At 47.2% G+C, this 21,758-nt stretch overlaps 1 protein-coding gene across 3 annotated transcripts in view; it reads left to right on the top strand.

Annotated features, from left to right (window-relative positions):
* Positions 1-21,758, top strand: part of Mical3 (microtubule associated monooxygenase, calponin and LIM domain containing 3) — a 229,562-nt gene that overhangs the window by 109,867 nt on the left and 97,937 nt on the right. For 2 of the 3 annotated variants that reach the window (XM_045137315.1, XM_045137316.1), the window contains exons 8-16: positions 1,361-1,618; positions 2,139-2,254; positions 5,559-5,685; positions 7,751-7,847; positions 10,869-11,016; positions 14,873-15,069; positions 16,943-17,055; positions 17,152-17,214; positions 17,807-17,980. In XM_045137315.1, the coding sequence (XP_044993250.1) occupies positions 1,361-1,618; positions 2,139-2,254; positions 5,559-5,685; positions 7,751-7,847; positions 10,869-11,016; positions 14,873-15,069; positions 16,943-17,055; positions 17,152-17,214; positions 17,807-17,980 (1,293 nt within the window). Of the gene's footprint in view, positions 1-1,360; positions 1,619-2,138; positions 2,255-5,558; positions 5,686-7,750; positions 7,848-10,868; positions 11,017-14,872; positions 15,070-16,942; positions 17,056-17,151; positions 17,215-17,806; positions 17,981-20,063; positions 20,148-21,758 lie in introns of all 3 variants that reach the window. The other variant, XM_045137317.1, reaches the window with a different exon arrangement.

The following is a 21,758-nucleotide window of genomic DNA, read 5'->3' as shown; positions in this document are numbered from 1 at the left end:
ATTATAGACAATAAACCATGATAATTCCCCCCTTCACTTTCCCCTTTACAAGTCCACTCTCCATCGTATCCCCTCCCCCTCTCAATCAAGCTCTCTTTTATTTTGATGTCATGATCTTTTCCTCCTGTTATGATGGTCTTGTGTAGGTAGTATCAGGTGCTGTGAGGTCATGGATATCCAGGCCATTTTGTGTCTGGAGGAGCACGTTGGAAGTACTCCTACCCTTCCTTTGGCTCTTACATTCTTTCCACCACCTCTTCCACAATGAACCTGAGACTTGAAAGGTGTGATAGAGATATTTCAGTGCTGAGCACGTCTCTGTCACTTCTTCTCAGCACTATGTTGCCTTTTGAGTCATCTTAGAGGTCACTGCCATCTGAAAAGAGAAGCTTTTCTAACCAGAAGTGAGAGTAGCATTAATATATGGATATGAACATTAAGAAAAGTGCTTATGGGGCAGGTTGGTGAGCAGAGTATATGCATTTAGCCAGACAGAAGTAGACGTTTCACACCCAGGGCTCATGAACTCTCCCATCATAGGTTTTCAGTATCAGGGCTGAGATCCCAGGGAGCGGGTGTCCCGTCCAATTAGAGAGCAGTTGGCTGTCCCAAAACAGACATGTCAGTATTGCCTATATCGACTCACGTTTAATATATTCTCCCCCACTCTCCTGGACCACTATTGCTCTCAAATACGTATCTCTTTGCACTAAAGTTTTTGGATTCTTTCTTTGGTTCTGATGAGCTATGTAAGTCTTGGTGTTTCATACTGCTTCAGCTTACAAAGTACAGTTCACATGTTTTATATGAGGTAGATTTATATGAGGTAGATTTATATGAGGTAGATTCCTGATGGTCATAGGAGTAGTGACTTATTCCTAGCAAGTGAGAGAGCCAGGGCTATTGAGGCAGCAGAGCACCCTCTAGCACCAGGCCCCTCCCCACATCCCTTTAAAAAAAAAAATTGTGTAAAAGATTTGGTTTAAGAATGTGAAACCAGGGCTGGAGAGATGGCTTAACAGTTAAGGTGATTATCTATGGATCCTAGGCACCCCGGATCAATTCCCCAGTACCGATGTAAGCCAGATGTATATGGTGGCACAGGCATCTGGAGTTAGTTTTCAGTAGCTGGATGCCCTGGTGTGCCCATTGTCTGTTTCTCTCTCTCTCTTTCAAATAAATAAAATAACAACAACAACAACAAAAATCCTTAAAAAACAAGAATGTGAAATCACCTTAGAAGTAAAGAAAAGCTATGAGATGAGGTCACACCATGTGCAGTACGTTTTGGGATACCTGTACTTGGCTCTGGCTGCCCAAACTGGGCTTCTTCACCTCGGCCTCTGCTTTCCCTGGACAGGACTACGCCGACACCGAACTTCTGCTCTCCCGGGAGAATGTGGACCAGGAAGCGCTGCTGCATTATGCCCGCGAAGCTGCGGACTTCTCCACCCAGCAGCAGCTGCCCTCTCTGGATTTTGCCATCAATCACTATGGGCAGCCTGATGTGGCTATGTTTGACTTTACGTGTATGTATGCCTCTGAAAATGCTGCATTGGTACGGGAACAGAATGGACACCAGTTACTTGTGGCTCTGGTTGGGGACAGCCTCTTGGAGGTGAGTACTTATGGAGAACGAGTACTTTATGGTAGAGACAGTGCTAAAGAGGCACTAATGACAAGGACGGTGGGGTTGTGGGGAGAGCAGAGACTCGCTGCAAGACTTACGCCAGAAAGTGAGGCCAGCAGCCTGTGGGACACCGTTTGTTAAGTAGGGGTGGGAATCCTGCCGCAGTGGCTGCTCACCACTGTCAGCAGCAAGCTCTTGCTGCATGTTTATTTATTTTCTGCCTTGAAAAGCAGTTATTTCAGGGCTGGAGAGATGGCTTAGCGGTTAAGCACTTGCCTGTGAAGCCTAAGGACCCTGGTTCGAGGCTCGGTTCCCCAGCTCCCACGTTAGCCAGATGCACAAGGGGGCGCACACATCTGGAGTTCGTTTGCAGTGGCTGGAAGCCCTGGCGCACCCATTCTCTCTCTCTCTCCCTCTATCTGTCTTTCTTTCTCTGTGTCTGTCACTCTCAAATAAATAAATTTTTTTTAAAAAGCAGTTATTTCAATGTGTTTTATCTCCTTCACAGCCGTTCTGGCCAATGGGAACAGGAATAGCCCGGGGCTTTCTGGCTGCTATGGACTCTGCGTGGATGGTCCGGAGCTGGTCACTAGGCACCAGCCCCTTGGAGGTCCTGGCGGAGAGGTATTGTGCTGAAGCCCCCATTCTTCCTGCTGCAGCATAGCCCAAGACGGCTTGGGGTTTTCCTCAGGCTGAGTGCCAGTTCTTTTCCCCTTCATTAAGGATGTTTTTATGTTTAAGTAACAGAAAGGCAAAGTACTGTTTCATAAAATTATAAAACATCAAGGCAATCTATTCGAATTGCTCTTAAGCCTTCCCAAACTGAGTTCCCAAACTGGCATACAGTATCTGCATCTTTGCTACCATTGACCAGTGCTGACTCCTTTCATAGAAGCAATTCCTCTTGCTCTGTTTGCAAATAAATAATAATTTTTTAAACAGGAAAAATAAACAAATAAACAGAACTGGAGAGATGGCTCAGTGGTTAAAGGCATTTGCTTGCAAAGCTTGGCATTCTGGGTTCAGTTCCACAGTACCCTTATCAAATCAGATCCACAAAGTGGTGCCAGTGTTGAATGAGGACATGCTAACATAAGATATTAGAAATGGGATGGAGAGATGGCTTAGCAGTTAAGACACTTGCCTGCGAAGCCTAAGGGCCCAGGTTCAACTACCCAGAACCCACGTAAGTCAGATGCGCAAGGTGGTACATGCATCTGGAGTTTATTTGCAGTGGCTAGAGACCCTGGTGTGCCCATTCTCTCCCCTGCCTTCTTATATGTATGTATGTATGTATGTATGTATGTATGTATGTGTGTGTGTGTGTGTATATATATATATACATATATATATGTATGTATGTATGTATGTATGTATGTATGTATGTATGTATATGTATGAAATTAGAAGTGGCTGATGCAAAGGAAGACACCAGACTGCTTATTATAAACATTTCTTCAACCTCAGAGTGTGAGATATTTTGAAGAAGCTTGTTGTAAATGAGGCAGAAACCCTAGGCTTGCTTGCTGATCAAGAACAAATTCCTTGAGCAAGAGAACTAGAGAGAGATTTCCTGGGTGAAGGTGGTAATGGATACTGTCTTATCATTTTAGCATTGTGGTGGCAAGCTTTATTTATTTTTACTCCTATTTTTGGGGTGTGTTTATGCACTTGTGTGCATGCGTACAGGGGCCAGCGAAGGGCATGGGTGTGTTCCTGTATCCTTTTCCATGTGTTTTCTTGAGACAGAATCTCACTGAAATTGGAGCTTGTTGATTTCCGGTCAGACTGGCTGGCTGGCAAGCTCCAGGGATGCTCCTGTCTGCCCACTCAGTGCTGGGTTACAGGTGCTCGTTGCTGTGCCCAGCCTTTTAAAAATATCTGTGTTCACTTGCAAGCAGAGAGAGAGAGCAAGCGAGCAAGCACACACATGTGCACCAGGACCTCCAGCTGCTACAAACGAACTTCAGATGTATACACTACTTTGTGCATCTGGCTTTACGTGGGTACTGGGGAATTGAACTCTGGTCATTAGGCTTTGCAGGCAAGTACTTTAACCACTGAGCAATCTCTCCAGCCCTATGCTCAGCTTTTTCTGGGGGATGAGAATCTAATTTGGTCCTCATGCTTGCATAACAAGCTCTCTCTCTCTCTCTTTTTTTGGGGGGGTGTTCAAAGTAGTGTCTCAGTCTAGCCCAGGCTGACCTGGAATTCACTATGTAGTCTCAGGGTGGCCTCAGACTCAGAGTGATCCTCCTACCTCTGCTTCCCGACTGCTGGGGTTAAAGGCGTGCCCCAACATGCCCAGCCCAGAGCAAGCTCTCTTACCTGTGGAAACATCTCCATAGCCCCGTGTTTTGTTTTTAACACAGGCTATCCTGGGACATACTCTGTAGTCCTTCATGGCCTTGAAGTTGCAGTGATCCTCCTGCCGGAACCTTTTAAGTACTAGGATTACAGGCATGAACCATCACATCCTGCTTAAGTCCTACCTCTTATAGTTCCCACCACCTGAATGCCACTATACTGGGGAACAGACTTTCAGCACATGATCTTTTGGGGAACAAATCATGACATTGGCAAACTCAGTGAGGAATTAGCATTAAAAAGTCTGTTAGCATGTTAACAGAAAAAAGTTTTTTTGAAAATATCCTTTGTCATTCACTATCGAGGGAAAAGTTGACAAAGATGACTTTATGGCAACAGAAATGGAGAAAAGCACAAAGTGTGCCCTATTAATCATATAAGCTGGCCACATACATGATATGTGTGCATGTGCTATGGCACCCTTGTGGGGGTCTGTGGGCAACCTCAAAATGTTCTCTTCCTGGGCTGGAGAGATGGCTTAGCGGTTAAGCGCTTGCCTGTGAAGCCTAAGAACCCTTGTTCGAGGCTCGATTCCCTGGGACCCACGTTAGCCAGATGCACAAGGGGCGGATGCATCTGGATTTCATTTGCAGTGGCTGGAGGCCTTGGCGCGCTCATTCTCATTCTCTCTCTCTGCCTCTTTCTGTCTGTTGCTCTCAAATAAATAAAAGTAAACAATTTTTTTTTTTTTTTTTTTTGCTTTTTCGAGGTAGGGTCTCACTCTAGCCCAGGCTGACCTGATATTCACTATGGTGTCTCAGGGTGGCCTCGAACTCACAGCGATCCTCCTACCTTTGCCTCCCAAGTGCTGGGATTAAAGGCGTGCGCCACCACGCCCGGCGAAACAAAAATATTTTAAAAAATAAAAATAAAAAAAATGTTCTCTTCCTCCACTCTGCTTGAGGCCCGGTCTCCTTTTCTGAGGGGTTTGTGGCGCTTAGTCTCATGCACTAGTTAGCCCTCAAGCTTCTCAGGTTCTCTTGGCTCCATCGTGCTCCATTGACATAGGCACGTGGGGATAACAGACGGATGTTCTCCTTTGTGTTGGGGAGCTGAACTGGGCCGGCAGCCGTGCAAGCACCTGAAGCCCTGACGGAGCAGCCTCCTCCCCACCTCAGCACTTTGCACTGGAGCCAAGCACTTCTCGTCCACAGTGCTGTCACTGCTCTTCCCTCCCTCCCTCCTTCCCTCCCTTCCTCTCTCTTAAATATTTTATTTATTTGAGAGAGAAAAAGAGTGGGCTTCTTGTTGTTGTAAATGAGCTCCAGATACACACACCCTATTTTGTATCTGGCTCTCCGTGGGTGCTGAGGAGTGGAGCCTGGGCAGGCAGGCTGTGCGAGCGCGCCACGGGCCTTCAGCTGCTGGGCCTTCTCCCAGCTCCGCTTCTCGTCTCGCGGGCCTTTTCTCATCTGGTGCAAGTGGAATTACTGGGTAGCGGGTGTGAGGGGCAAGAACTGATAGAGAATTGTAGGAGGTATGTCAAGATTGAAAACGGGTTTTACATGTCAGATAATTTGGTGTTACAGCTGTTCTGACACCCTTTTGTGTGTTATTCCAGGGAAAGCATTTACAGGTTGCTGCCCCAGACCACCCCTGAAAATGTGAGCAAAAACTTCAGCCAGTACAGCATCGATCCCGTCACTAGGTATCCCAATATTAACATCAACTTCCTCCGGCCAAGCCAGGTAAGAGTCTTCCCTTCCACCACATGCATTCCCGCTGGCTGGCGCTCTCCACCGATCATAACTGTGGTCTGTCAAAATGTCTAGCCCTAGTGGTTAAGCGCTTGCCTGTGAAGCCTAAGGACCCCAGTTCGAGGCTCAGTTCCCCAGGTCCCACGTTAGCCAGATGCACAAGGGGGCACGCGTGTCTGGAGTTCGTTTGCAGAGGCTGGAAGCCCTGGCGCGCCCACTCTCTCTCTCCCTCTATCTGTCTTTCTCCCTGTGTCTGTCGCTTTCAAATAAATAAATAAAAAATGAACAAAAAAAAAATTTAAAATGTCTAGCCTAAGCCAGGTGTGGCGGCACACGCCTTTGATCCCTGCACTTGGGAGGCTGGAAGATAGGAGGATCGCTGTGAGTTCGAGGCCAGCCTGGAACTTCAGAGTGAATTCCAGGTCAGCCTGGGTTAGAGTGAGACCCTACCTTGAAAAACCAGAATAAATAAAAAGGTCTAACCTACGTAACTGTGTTTGGTATTAATACCATACATACAGGTGGTCTCTGAATTGGTGAAAGTAGGTACTGTTTTCCAGCAGCACATTAAGCAGCTAAGGCACAGAGAATTTCTTTTGTTCTGCTTCCCCCCCCCCCCCCACCAGAGGTAGGGTCTCACTCTAGCCCAGGCTGACCTGGAATTCACTATGTAGTTTCAGGGTGGCCTCAAACTCACAGAGATCCTCCTACCTCTGCCTCCCAAGTGCTGGGATTAAAGGTGTGCGCCACCACCCCCGGCTTGTTTTTTGTTCTTTTTGAGGCAGGGTCTCCTTATAGCCCCAGTTGACCTGGAACTCACTCTGTAGCCCCAGGCTAGCTTCAAACTTGCAGCAATCCTCTTGCCTCAGCCTCCCAACACTGGGGTTATAAGGTAGGAGCCTTCATGCCTGGCTATGCATAGAAATTTTAAATGACTTTCAGAAGATTCCAGTGACACGTCCTAATTAGAACCCCACTTCCAGGGGAAAGGGCACCAGTTCAGTAGTCAGGAAGCTGGCTTCTTGCATTATCACCGCTTAACCAGTTTTGACTGGGGCAGGTCATCTCACTTTCTCTAATCCTCAGTTTTTCACCTGTGACATTAATAATGCTTGCCTACTCACAGGATATTGGGAGACAAGGAGATTGCTCTCTTGAAATAATTTTCTGTAATTTTTTATTATTATTTGCAAGCAGAAAGAGGAAGAGCGGAAGGGGAGCAGAGAGTGAATGGGTGCACCAGGCCACTGCTAGCAAACTCCAGGTGCATGCGCCACTTTGTGCATATGGGGAATGGAACCTGGGCCATCATGCTTTGCAAGCAAGCACTTTTAATCACTTTAAGCACCTTGATAACTGGAAAGCTTCCTCTCCAACCCAAAAGAACTTTTAAGAATGAATTCTTACAAAGCATAACAACTCTAGAAGAGTAGTTTTCAGGAAGCAGCCTGTTTTCTAGAGAAAGTTTTCCTTGCCTTCTATCTGAAAGTTACACCTTTTAGGCCTTTTGTATGTAGGTGGAAAGTACCCAGAAATCTGCAGCTGTAGGTGGACGGGTCCTGTTCACAGAGATTGCCGTGGCCCACTGGCTTGCTTTCACCACTGCTGCTTACCAGTCAAATAAGCTATTTTTCTCTCTGTGACCTATTTCATTCCACAAAGAACTTAAATTCATTATATAATTTCTGTCTATAGTTTTATTACGGGACTGGGATACAACTCTGCTCAGCTATGCAAGACCCTGGCCTTTATCCCAGCACCTCTAGAAAATAGAAATATAGCCGGGCATGGTGGCACACACCTTTAATATTAGCACTCAGGAGGCAGAGGTAGGAGGATCACCGTGAGTTGAAGGCCACCCTGGGACTACATAGTGAATTCCAAGTCAGCCTGGGCCAGAATGAAATGCTACCTCAAAAAACTTAAAAAAAAAAAAAAAGAAAGAAAGAAAAGAAAAGAAAAACTTTCCTCAGCCTGGTTTCTCGGTCTTCATTTTAGTTGAGAATTTGTTAGTTGGGGTTTGATTTTTTTTTTCTTCCTTTCAATTTTATTCCAGGTGCGCCATTTATATGATTCTGGAGAAACAAGAGATATTCATTTGGAAATGGAGAACCTAGCAAATGTCCGAACTACTCCAAAATTGACTCGCAATGGTAAGTTCCGATAGTAGCCCCTATGGTTTGAAGACATCTGCTCATCCATTAAGCTGTTGCTTGGCCACAGCACTGTCAAAGACTGTGGGGCTGGCAGGATGGCTTAACAGTTAAGTCGTTTGCCTGTAAAGCCAAAGGACCCAGGTTCAATTCCCCAGGACCCATGTTAGCCAGATGCACAATGGGGTGCACACATCTGGAGTTCGTTTAGAGTGGCTGTCAAATAAATAAAAACAAAAAACATACATACGTGTGTGTGTGTGTGTGTGTGTGTGTGTGTGTGTGTGTGACTGAGCCATAGCCAATGGTTTTGTGCTCTAGGAGGGTAGAACCAAGGTTGTGTCAGGCCGTATTTTGTACGTTATTACTGGAATGGGGTGCTGCTGGCATCTAGTGGATAGAGCCAAAGGATGTTGCTCTGCCTCCTAGAGTAGTCAACAAAAAGTGACCTTGGTCAAAAGTGATAGGGAGTTTAGAGGTGGTGCATGAACTTCTCCTTGGGAGATTTGAACACCTGTTTACCCTACGGGCAGCCAGTGACAGACCCAAGCAGTGCATCCTTCCAAGTGTGCCTTAGTGAGCCAGTAAGCTTCTTAGGCTTACATGCAGAGCATGGGTAGTGAGGAGTTACCCCAGGAATGTGGCTAACCCTAAAACAGCTACAGCATTGAAGTCTCACCCCGGCACAGATGCCAAGCTCTCCCTCCTCCTAGTTCGCCCCACACACTTCATATCCTTCAGTCCAGCACCTCCTGAGCACAGGCGATGCAGAAGCATGTACCCTGAGGGGGTGGGCTCATCAGGGGGCAGCTGGGATCTCAGGTGAGGTTCTAGTGATTCACCCCCCTTCTCCTGTGAAGGAGCGTCAGTAGGTGGAATCTTGAAGGTCTTTCAGGTAACCACGGCTGCTCTGATTAAGGTAGAAATGGCTGTCATGCGGGGGGACAGTGTTGCTTAGCAAGCATTTGCAGGTGCTGGGGAACACTGGGGAAAGGAGAGCAGATGCACACACGAGTTCTTCTGCCTCCCCCCCCCCAAGGTTTGGAGGACAACTTCATAGAACATCGTGATGACATTTTAGCTACGTCCCAAGACGGTTCCCTTATGCTGTGGCAGAAGTAAAGGCCATTTTGTGTGTGTTGAAGGGTCTCTGGAAATTCTTCTTGGAAGGAGTGTGACCTTGAGTATCCTGGCCAGGTGCATGTCCAGTGGACTGAGAAGGGAAATACATAGGACAGACATATGGAGACTTTTTATAGGTCCCGGTAGTCAGGCTATACATGGTGAGAGCCCAATCTTCTCCTTACGCAGTGGGTCACACTTAGAAGTTGGACCAAGGCAATATGCTGGCAGCTCCCACTCCAAGCCATGATAAGGTTGGAGAGGTTTGAGTTCTGTTTTACACGTTTCAGAGCTTTTTTTTTCCCCTTTCCTTCTTTGAGGTATGGTTTCACTCTAGCCCAGGCTGACCTGTACCTCTACTCTGTAGCCCTAGGTTGGCCTCAGACTCACAGCAATCCTCCTACCTCTGCCTCCCAAGTCCTGGCATTAAAGCTGTGAGCTGCCATGCCTGGCCTTGTTTTACACCTTTTGAATTTGACATGTAATACTAAGGTAGATATAGGCATTTAGGAACAACTTTGCCTTTCTCCCCTGGGTGTCATCTCCTTGAGAATAGAGGGTGTATCTACTCACTGCTGCTAGGTGAGAGCCTGAGACACCAGCCCAGTATCCAGACTCAGAAAGTCCTCATCAGAGCCAGGAGGTATGGTCTGTGTGTTGTCTTAGGCCACACTGCCTTTGTGAAACACTCAGAGGAATATTTAGTATACTAAGTTGTTTGTTTGCTTGTTGATTGGTTGATTTTGAGGCAGGTTCTCACACTAGCCCAAGCTGACTTAGAATTCACTCTGTAGCCCAGGCTAGCCTTGAACTCACTAGGATTGTAAGCATGAGCCACAACACATACGATGCAGTGTTTTTATCTTATATTCACAAATCACCGAATGATAGAGTGCAAAGATAAATATTTTCAGCTGCCTAAGGGAAAGGAACAGACTTTCTTGTACACAAATAGGTGCTCACAGACCCTCTAAGTGATTCCGGTCAAAGCTCTTCATGGGAAGACATGTCAACGAGCCAGAAACATCTGTGTATACGTGTTTGCCTTGTCAGTATCTCGGAGTGTGATCCTTGATAACACAGGGTACCAGACCTGGGTAAGGGGGACTCTTCCACTCTGGGATCCTCACACTTGTCATTGTACCTTACAGTCTTGTCACTTGGCACCTGCTTGGAAACTTAGAAAGTGACTAAGCCAAGGTTTTGTTTGCTTTTAGGTTTAAAGCGTTACAGATTAAATGACTCCTTCTTCTTTCTTCTTTCTTCTTCTTCTTCTTCTTCTGAGAGAGAGAGGGAACTGGTACGCCAGGGCCTCAGCTACTGAAATCACACTCCAGACACTTGCACCACCTAGTGGTCATGTGCGACCTTGCCTCACCTTTGTGCGTCTGGCTTATGTGGGATCTGGAGAGTTGAACATGGGTCCATAGGTTTTGCAGGCAAGCACCTTAACCGTTAAGCCATCTCTCCAGCCCTCTTCTAATCTGATCGTGGGCACTGCTGTGGAGAGATGGCCTCCTCTGCCTGTCGCCAGGTAACTCTCCAGGGAGAGCCTGGCTCTGTTGCCAGTGAAGCGTCAGCTCGGTAGGAAGCATTCTGCCATCTACAGGTGTCTCAAGAAGTGATGCCAGGACACATCTTCAGCATGGCACTTCCTTTGTCACCCAGCTGTGAAGAACATGGGAGATGGGCATGACCCTAGAATCTGGATAGCTTGGTATCTTAAATTCTGCTGACATGATACTAGGGACATCACTTTATACCTCACTGCCTCCTTTTGATCATTTTGTGCCTACCCTCAATAATTTTTCAAACTGGTTATGTATAGTGCAAAGAGAGTCCTACATAACTGTTACTAGGTAAACACATGTCCAATAATACTTTTTTCTATTGTTTTAGAATCTGTAGCTCGTTCAAGCAAACTGCTGGGCTGGTGCCAAAGGCAGACAGATGGCTATGCTGGAGTAAATGTAACAGATCTCACCATGTCTTGGAAAAGTGGCCTGGCCCTGTGTGCGATTATCCACAGATACCGCCCCGATCTGATGTAAGTTGTGATCAAGCTTTTGCATTTCTTTTTATATCTGCCAAGAATCTCAGAGCACCCTACTGTCTATCAAGTGTACAGATTCTGTACTTTTTCCTAGAACAAGCTACATAGTGAGATGTTTTCTTCAGAAGTCCAGGATTTGTATTTTATTACATTTAAGAGCCCATGTCTTAAGCATGGTTCCACCTACGAACAGTTTAGCTGAGCTTTTAAAAAACACTATATTCAGAAGGTCAAAAACTTGTTTTAACACCCACCTAGGCTGTTAACTCCACACAAAGGAAGACTGTTTATTGGCCTTGCACTGAACTCTTCATTTTGGCCAGCTGTCTCTCTGGATAGAACTCTTGGCTAGCTCACAACAAATACGTTACTACCAGTGAAACAGAGAACAGTAGATACCCAAGTTAATGATGATTCGTTAGCCTTATCTAGCTAAAGGCGTACTCCCGTGCACCGGGAAGCATGTGTGGGCTCGTCCACACCAGCAGCATCTCTTCTCATCCCTCTTCACTCACCTGTCTACAGAATCTGTGCCTGAAAGTGGCCCCAGGTCCCTGTGGGACAAAAGCACCTGGGTTTCTCCCATAGACATTCTTCACATTAGAAGCCAAGAAAATTCAGAGAGAAGCAAACATGGTTGACTATTTTGGCTGTCTCCTTTATCATTAAGTCTACTCACAGACCCACTTGTTACTGTTTTGATTGGTTAAGGAATCTTTATTTTTATTTTTATTTTATTTATTTGTTTATTTATTTGAGAGATACAGAGAAAGAAAGAGGCAGAGAGAGAGAATGGGCGCTCCAGGACCTCCAGCCACTGCAAACGAGCTCCAGATGCATGTGCCACCTTGTACCTCTGGCTTACATGCATACTGGGAACTCAAACCTGTGTCCTTAAGCTTCTTGGACAAGCATCTTACCCACTAAGCCATTGCTCCAGCCTTTTTTTTTTTAAGTTTTTTTGAGGTAAGGTCTCACTCTGGCTCAGGCTGACCTGGAATTCACTATGTAGTCTCAGAGTGACCTCAAACTCATGGTGATCCTCCTACCTCTGCCTCCTGAGTGCTGGGATTAAAGGCATGCATTACTACGCCCAGCCAACCTAATTTTTTTATGTTAACTTAATTTTTTACAATTTTTGTTTATTTTTATTTATTTGAGAGTGATAGAGAAAAAGAGAATGGCACACCAGGACCTCCAGCCACTGCAAACGAACTCCAGATGCATGCGCCACCTTGTGCATCTGGCTTACATGGGTACTGGAGAATAGAACCTCAAACCGGTGCCCTTGGGCTTCACAAGCAAGCACTTAACCACTAAGCCATCTCTCCAGCCCTTCTCCAGCCTATTTTTATTTTTTTAAAAAAATATTTTATTATTTGCAAGCAGAGAGAAACAGTGGGCACGCCAGGGTCTCTAGCCACTGCAAATGAACTCCAGGTACACATGCCACTTCGTGTATCTGGCTTTATGTAGGTACTGGGTAATGAATAGAATGCCAGTTGTTAGGGTGTACAGGCAAACACCCTACCTGCCAAGCCATCTCCCCAGCCCTAAGGTTAAAGAATCTTAAAAGACATAGTCCCCATATATGTGAAAGATCTGATTTTTTTTTTAAAAAATTGCATTGGCTGGATGTGGTGATGCATGCCTTTAAGCCTTGCACTCAGGAAGCCAAGGCACAAGAATCGTGATGAGTTTGAGGTTAGCCTGGGCTAAAGTGAAACCCCACCTCAAATTCCCCACCCCCACCCAAAGACTAGTCCTGGCATGGTGACGTATGTCTTTAGTCCCAGCACTCTGGAGGTTGAGTTGGTGGGTCACTCTAAGTTTGAGGCCAGCCTGGGCTACAGAGAGAGTTCCTGGTCAGTCTAACTAGAGTGAGATCCTGCCTGGAGCCAACAGACAGAAATGAGGAGCATGTGCAAGGCCCAGGTTTGACCCTCAGTACCACATAACGAAACAGTGACTGTAGCAAGGCATGATGTGAGGTGTGACTCAGGCCTGGGATCAGCAGTAGGAGGCTGAAGCAAGCAGGAGGATGGAAGCGGTGCTACAGCAGCCTGATACAGAAAGAACAAAGAGAGGGCTGTGGAGATGGCTCAGCAGTGAACAGTGCCTGCCTGCAAAGCTGGCTGGGCTCGGTTCATCTCCCCAGCCGCCCACGTAAAGGTGGGTGGGCATGTGTTTACACTAGCAAGAGATCCTGACATGCCCATGCATACATACATGCAAATAGTAAGTAAACGAGACAGAGGGAGAGATTGAGGCCCGGGAGGAAGTGTACCTTGTGGTGAAGTGCTTGCCTGGCATGCATTCATTACTGCAAAACAAAAGGGGAAAGTTCTTAAGGACTAGGCTAATGGAAATGATTTCTGGTGCTCCTCTCACCTGTCCGTGCTGGGAGATGGCTCATCAGTTTCAAGTGCTTGCTTACAAAGCCTGCCAGCCCGGGTTCAGTTCTTCAGTACCCACATAAAACCAGACACAAAAAGTGTCGCATTCAGCCGGGTATGGTGTCGCACACCTTTAATCCCAGCACTCAGGAGGCAGAGGTAGGAGGATCGCCGTGAGTTCAAGGTCACCCTGAGACTCCATAGTGAATTCCAGGTCAGCCTGGGCTAGAGTGAGACCCTACCTCAAAAAAAAAAAAAAGTGTCACATTCAAGTATTTCACTGATATACACACACACACACACACATCATTTTTTTAAATTTTATTTTTATTTATTTAAGAGAAAGAGAGGGAGAGACAGATAGAATGGGTGCTCTAGGGCCTCCAGCCACTACCAAAAAAAAAAAAAAAACTCCAGATATATGTGCCACTTTGTGTATCAGGCTTATGTGGGTCCTGGGGAATTGAACCCAGGTCCTTTGGCTTTGCAGACAGATGCCTTAACCACTAAGCTAGCAACCCCCCACTCCCACACTACCACCACAGGTTTTTTAAAGTACTGCTTTGTCACTCCATTAAAGACCGGGAATGGGGAGGGAAAGCTTATAAAAGCAAGGCATGACAGTGCTTCCAAAGATGGAAGTGAATCGGATCTGTCTCAAAGGGAAGGTAAGAAAGCCGTGAAGCAGCTGGCAGGGGAAGAGTGTGGGGCAGGAGTCACTTTCCTTTCAGAGCACTCAGCTGCCCAGGAGAAGGCTCGGCTCAGAGGAGGTGATTCAGGCGGATTCAGCAGTGCCTGAACTACATATGGTGACGCCATTCAGGAAGAGTGTCCGCAGAGACAAATAATGTTTTACAATGGAAGAAGCTCCGTGTGTTCAGAACACTAACACAGAATAAAAGCCGCCAGAGCAATCTGCGGTCAGATGAGGGGAAATGCCCCAGGCCTTGCTCGCTAAACCCGGGAAATGTTTGTTGATGGAGACACCGGAATGCTCAGGAAATTCACCAGTGGAAAAATCTTCTGAGGAAGGTTTTGGAATTTCCCCTCAAGGGGTTGCTGAGCAAGGTTTACCATGACTGATAGGAAGAGTGAATCCCAGGTCCTGAAGCAGTCTAGAGACAAGATTTGTGTCACTGTTAGATGGTGGTTTCATGTGCATGTGTGGACACACAGGTGTCAGAGGACACATACTAAGTTGTCCTGTCCTGAACTTACATTTTAGTAAGAAGTGTGTGTTCCTTGAAAAATAAGAAGTCTTTCCCCGTTTCTCCTGTACCTGGTAACGTTCTAGTCACTTTCTTAGTAAAGGAAGGAGGATGAAAGATAAGTCTGCTGTGTGTTCCAGGAATGATGCCCAGGGGCCGAGCAGTAACAGTGGCTCCACCGTACTGGATTCTAATTTGAGAACAATCAGGCCCAACCTGATGCATTTTTCTTGCCTTGCCTCTCAGAGATTTTGATTCTTTGGATGAACAAAATGTGGAAAGGAATAACCAGCTGGCCTTTGACATCGCCGAGAAGGAGCTGGGCATCTCCCCCATCATGACAGGGAAGGAGATGGCGTCCGTGGGGGAACCCGACAAGCTGTCCATGGTGATGTACCTCTCGCAGTTCTACGAGATGTTCAAGGACGCGCTCTCCTCCAGTGGTGAGGGCCCGGGGCGTGGGCGTGGGCATGGCCCTTGCCCAGCCTGCCTCCCCTCCTCTCTTTTTCCTGCTGTGTCTTTTATCAGCACCACCAGCTCCAGCCAGCAGCAAAGTCTCTGGAACTTGCTTCATTCTTCCCTTCTCAGTAGTGTATTCTCACTGGACTTACAAGTGTGTGATCAGAACTTCTTTTCTTTGATCCCACCAGCCACTCTTAGACCCTTCTGCTAAGTGCTTCCTCCTGGGGCCTCTCCACACTCACTGCTTGAACTTGGAAACACATTTCCAGGCCACTTATCTTTGTAGTACTGTACTAAAGTGGCTCTTGCCCTTGGGGAGAACCCCCAAATCCCAGTTCTTTTTCTCGTTTCTCCCCTCCGCAGCCGTGCCGGAGTGTGGACTCAGTAACCTGGGTATGCTGGACAAGTGCTGGACCTCGGGCCTACACCGAGCTCTTCGTTGTTCGCGTCCCGCGCTTGGCTCTGTGCAGTGTTGTCCTCTTGTCCCAGCATCTGTGACCTGTGCCTTACCAGGCGCATGCTGCTTTCGTCAGTAGTAACTCTTTCCTTAGTGGCTTCTCTTCAGTTCCTCTCTCATAAGAGTTTCCAGGTTTTCCTTTGGCCTTCAGCCCACTGCCTCCGTCAGCATTCAGTAGTGTTATATGAAATACTTATGTTGCCACTATGGTGCCTTCGAGTGAATGAAGTTAGTGTTCAGAATGTTGGCTGTGGTGTCTTACCTGGATTTTTTTTTTTCAAGGTAGGGTCTTGCTCTAGCCCAGGCTGACCTGGAATTAGTCTCAGGGTGGCCTCAAGCTCACAGCAATCCTCCTACTTCAGTCTCCCAAGTGTTGGGATTAAAGGCACACACCACCATGCCTGGCTGGCCTGCCTGTTTGTTTTTTTTTTTTAATTTTATCATTTATTTATTTGAGAGAAAGAGGTAGATAGAGTATGTGTACACTAGGGCCTTCAGCCACTGCAAACAAACTACAGATGCATGCACCACCTTGTGCATCTAGCTTACGTGGGCACTGGGGAATCAAACTTGGGTTCTTTGGCTTTGCAGACAAATGCCTTAACCACCAAGCCATTCCTCCAGCCTTGACCTGAATTTTTGCTCCAGCGTTTCTCTTTGTTTAGCTTTAGGCAAACTTAAGAACTCCTTTTGCCTTATGTAAAATGGGGACAATGTATATAATTTTAATATGCAAAGAAGAATGTCGAATGGGCGCACTGAAGCTAGCAGTTCATTATTCAGTGACTACTTTAAGAACAACTACTGCTACTAAGAAAGTACTGGAATCCATACTTGATGATGTCCCCACTCCCAAGTACCTTCTAGCCCATGCACCTTTATAGGTACCTGTGGCTTTTCCTGATTGGAAACACATTTCTTATAACAGAACCTCACAGCCCTTAACTGTCCCTGTCCATCGAGAGCCTCCCTTCAGACACAGCTAAGAACTTGGCCTCTGCAGCTACCAGAACTGACAGCCCCTGCTCTTTTCTCTGCCTCGACTTCTCTGTCCTGAAATTTCCCTAACTAGGGTGAGACTTCAGCATTTACCTATAACTGTCACAGATTCCAGCCTTTAGAAGGTGAAAGTGCTAGTTATTGTAACCGAAGTGTATAAAGGAAAAGTCGGCTCTCTCTATATATGTGGATGGCACAGACAGTGTCTAGACCTGAGTATGCATCTCTTTGTGGCCCTTCCTGTGGAAACCTGCATGCTCCGTCCTAGTCGGTGGCCCTGTGGCGGTCCGAGCTTCATTTCCCCCGACCCCTGCAAGGGGGCATACTTCTGGTCGGGATCTCGCCACACCCTCCAAGGCTACCTGTGAACCCTGCTTGTTTCTTGCTTGTGTTCACAGATGCCTTGAACCTGAATGCTGAGGAGAAAGCAGTGCTGATAGCCAGCACCAAATCCCCCATCTCCTTCCTGAGCAAACTTGGGCAGACCATCTCTCGGAAGCGCTCTCCCAAGGTGTGTGTTCGCTGCAGTCACATTGCTGGTGGTTGCGGAGCTAATGCCTAGGGGTAGTGACCAAACTAATGTAGTTTACCTCCTCTCCTCATACAGGATAAAAAAGAAAAGGACTTGGATGGGGCTGGAAAGAGGAGAAAAACCAGCCAGTCAGAGGAGGTGAGGCTCATCATGACTTGCTAGACTTATGGCACTTTGCATGTTCACTCATTGAGAGAATACCTATGGCAGATGCTTCTCCCCTCCACTCCCCTGTGGTGTGTGTGTGTGTGTGTTGCTTTTTTTTGTGTGTGTGTGTGTGTTGCTTTTTTTGAGGTAGGGTCTCACTCTAGCCCAGGCTGACCTGGAATTCACTCTGTAGCTCCAGGCTGGCCACAGATTCACTGTGATCCTCCTACCTCTGTGCCTCCCGAGTGCTGGGATTAAAGGTGTGCACACACCACCACACACTCGGCGTGTTTTTGCCTTTCATTTTTTTGGGCAGCACAAGGGAACCTTGCACACACATGTGCTCGGGCCTTCTTGCCTCCGTGGAATCACATTTGGCAAAGTGCCCTCGCTTCACTGGGGTCTGATAGTGCCTGCCCAAGTTATGAGTGCCCTGTAGACCTCGTGTCCCGAGGTCTTGCTAACTCTGAAGGTCAGTGCTGACCTAAAGCTGCTGTACAGGTTCTGTCCACACACCAGTGGAAGAACATGTGGGGGTCCCCCATAACAGGACTTGATTCTGGGGTGCTTGGCTGTTGGGCAGGAGGAAGCTCCCCGGAGTTACAAAGGCGAGAGGCCCCCCCTGGTGAGCACTCTGACGGACAGGCGGGTGGATGCCTCCACTGGGAGCCAGAGCAAGGTGAAGTACGTGGCTACGCAGCTGCTGGCCAAGTTCGAAGAGAACGCCCCTGCTCAGTCCGCCAGTGTCAGGAGACAGGTAAGCCCGGTGCCCAGATGGGCGCTGTCACCCACGGAGGAGGGTCTTCTCTGGGGAAGCGGACATGGCATACACAAGACCTAGGATGTCCGTGCTCGGCCCGAGCTCTGGTTTCCCCTTATTGTGCCTGGGGCAGAGTCTGAGCTCATCCCATTCCGGGCGCTTTATCTTCACCTCCAGTCTGAGGAATCTGGTCCAAGCTGGTGGAGAAAACTTACAAGTATTTAACTAGATGACTGTACACATGAACGTGTCCGTACACATGACACTGGAAGTATAAAAGAAGCCTGGAGCGGGCATGGTGATGCACAGCTGTAATCCCAGCACTTGGGTGGCCAGCTCAAGAAGAGATCAAGTTCAAGGCCAGCTTCCACCGCATATACATAGCAAGATTTTGTCTCAAGAAAAGGGGAAAAAAAGCTGGGCTGGTGGCACATAATCCCAGCACTCAGAAGGCTGAGGTCGCAGGAGGATTGCTGTGAGCCTGAGGCTAGCCTGGGTTAAAGTGAGTTACAGAGCCACATAGACTAGAGTGAGACCCTGTCTCAAAAATAAGGCAAAAAAATATGGTGGGGAGACTATTGTCTTATGGAGTAAATCTGAAAAGTATAGTAGAGGTAATTAAGGCACTGAATTCTGTAAATATTTTGCCACAATTATTTCTAGACTTTTCTCCGCATTTCAGCTTTCATAGTGGAGACCTGTCTGAAGACGAGCTCTCCCATTCTACCTTGTTCACGTCTTCTTGGGCCTAACTCCCATGTATTCCAAGGTGTTTTTCATAGTGTGTGGGCACCGTGCCCTTAGCTGTCGCTCTGGTGCTGGATGTAGTTGGTTTCTCGTCCTTCATGAACATTCTTCAGAGAAATCTGTTCCTGCAGGGTGCAGATTATATTTCCAGGGTATCTTCAGGAGCTGGATATTTTAGATACTTGACTTGGCTTCCTGAAGTCATGCATAGGAGTCTAGACAGCATCTGACCTGAAGTGTCCATGTTAAATCTTGTCTCTCTCCTGCTCTGTGAATGCCACCAAGACTCCTTTTTTTAATTAACAGTTTTCACACACGTGTATCATGTATTTTGAACAAAATAAGCTGCCATTACTTTCTTTTGTCCCTCTCCCCCCATGCCCCTTGTCCTTCTTTCCAGCTAGTCCCTGTTCCATTTTAATGTTCCCTCCCACCACCGCCTCCATCATCCATGGCGGTATGTTGGATGGCCCGATACTCATCAGGTGATGACAGCCACTCTGAGGTCATGAGGGCAATGGCCACTTGGTGTCCAGAAGACACCATTCCGCACTAAGACTTCTAATAAGAGAAGCTGGCGCTAGGAGTGGTGGCACCTTTGATCCCAGCACTTGGGAGGCTGAGGTACAAGGATTGTCTTTAGTTCGAGGCCAGCCTGAGATGATAGTTAGTTCCATCCAGGTCAGCCTGGGCTAAAGGAGATCCTACCTCAAAAAAAAAAAAAAAAATAGAGAAGGAGCTGGGATTTTGAGAGCTACAAAATTCTCTTGTGACCTGAAAAGGCAGACCGAGACCCATTTGCTTCATTTTCTTTCTGTCTTCCTTCATGTTCTAAATGCTTACAAGTCATTGTCCCCAAGGGTCAGGCCGCAGCCCTGACTTCACTTTTCATCTCTCACCTTTGTTGATTACCGTCTGTACTCTGATCTTTTCCTGTTGTATCTCATAGCAAAGCTTCCCCTGGAAGCTATAGAGGTCGCCCGGAGACTGACAGCCCCGCCCTGGGGGTGTGGAGTGCTGTTCAGTGGTTGGGGGGGGTTGAGGATTAGGTTCCAAGTCAGAATTAGTTTAGACTCACAGAGCATTGTGTTTGGGAAGAAGCAGTAAGAACCACAGCTTGCTTCCTTTTTTTTTCCGCTTGTTTTTGGTTTGTGTAGGGAAGGGGACAGCTGGTTTATTTTCCTCATAAATGTAACTCAGCCTACCTTCCCACAGTTTATAGACATGTCTGTCCTCCACAGGTTCCTTTTATGTGTCTTCTCCTACCTTAATGTATTTTATTCTGTTTTGTCTCCATGTCCTGTCCCTCACACACGTGGCCTGTGTGTCATAGCCAGCACAAGAGCGTGAGGTCAGCCAGCCGTCCAGCTGCCTGCCTGAGCAGGGTCGCCCCGCCCCCACGCCTCAGTGGAAACAGGTAAAGGAACTGCCTGTGTCAGGACAGGGCTGCCACCCACCTTCCCACTGCACCCTCACTCCTAACCCACGTGACAACCCTGGCTCAAGAGGGAATGCTGTATGCTGTGGGAGTAGTAAGTAACTCTGGGGAAACAGTTAACAATGTTAATTTGATGCCATGGTTCAATTAACTCTTTGAGATTTGAGAGACCTGTTAGGAATGCAAGCTATGAGATTGGTGTTGAAAGTATTTTGAACCATGGCGTAAGTTTTCAAGGCGCTTGAGCCTTTGGGGCTTCTCTGCTGTAACATCACTCCCAGGTTGCCTTGGAAGTGCATCTCCTCATCACTGGCAGAGGGAGACTCCTGCCTTTGTCAGGCCTGAGAACTCGGGCGGTGAAAGTGTTACATGCAGTGAGGAGATGCTTGCTAGCAAAGCCTGCCCGCTCAGGTTTGATTCGCAGTACCCACACAGAGCCAGGCGCTAAAAGTGGCACCTGCAGTTTATGTGCAGTGGTAGAGAGGCCCTGGTACCTCCATACTCACTCATCCATGCTCTCTCAAATCAGTAAATAAAAACAACAAAATAAATATTAGGGGCTGGAGAGATGGCTTAGCAGTTAAGGCACATGCCTGCAAAACCAAAGGATCCAGGTTCAGTTCCCCAGGACCCACGTAAGCCAGATGCACAAAGGGCGCATGCATCTGAAGTTTGTTTGCAGTGACTAGAGGCCCTGTAGCACCCATTCTCTGTCTCTCTTTCTCTCTCTCTCTCTCTCTCTCTCTCTCTCAAATGATTTTAAAATAAAATTTTTAAAAATCCACTACAAAGGGAGAGCTGTTTAAAAAAAGGAAAATAAAAGAACTATTACCTCCAGCATGTTTCCTACAGCTGGAGAGTGGTAAATTGGGCCTCACTTCAGCTGCGTTCAGGGAAAGCGTTCCTTTACAACATGGTAGTGGCAGTCATTCTCTCCTTGTGGAACAAAGTAACAAAATACCTGAGGAAAAGCCACGTAAGGAAACGCGGGCATTTGGGCTTTCAGTTTCAAGCAGAGAGGTGGGACTTTCTGCCTGGCTTCCTCTTCCTCTTCCTTTTCGTTCAGCCCAGGACCCAGCCCGTGGCACAGAGACACCAACATTCAGCGTAGGTCTTCCCATCTCAGCTAACCCAGTCTCAACTCCCTCACAGAGATGTCCAGGGGTTTGTCTCCCAGGTGATTCTAGGTCCTGTCAAGTTGACAGTTGATTGACAGGGTCCTGTGAGGCTGAGATGGAATTTTGGAGCAATGTCCAAACTCACAATAAATCCCAAACAATTCCTTTTTTTTTTTTTAATGTCTTAGGAAGTTGTTTGTAAAAAAAAAATTGATCAAGAATTTACTTGTATTTTTCTTCCCTTCTGCCTTGAAGTCTAGGTAACAGGGAAGATTTACATAAGTGAACTGGAAACCAGATTCTAGAAACTCTGAGTCTTATTCTGCAGCAGAGGTAGAGAGCTAGCTGGTACAGCTGTGGTGGGGGCAGCGGAGCCTGCTGAGCTGGGACCACTGTCCTGGTAAAGACCACCTGGCAGCTTTAAATGGTCATCAGTGCCTACTTGTCTGGGCTGCTGGTGAAGTTCAATGTA

The sequence above is a fragment of the Jaculus jaculus genome, chromosome 18, assembly GCF_020740685.1.
Source record: "Jaculus jaculus isolate mJacJac1 chromosome 18, mJacJac1.mat.Y.cur, whole genome shotgun sequence".
Lineage (NCBI taxonomy): Eukaryota > Metazoa > Chordata > Mammalia > Rodentia > Dipodidae > Jaculus > Jaculus jaculus.
Note: the sequence above shows the minus strand (reverse complement) of the source record. Positions and strands in the feature narration are given on the sequence as shown.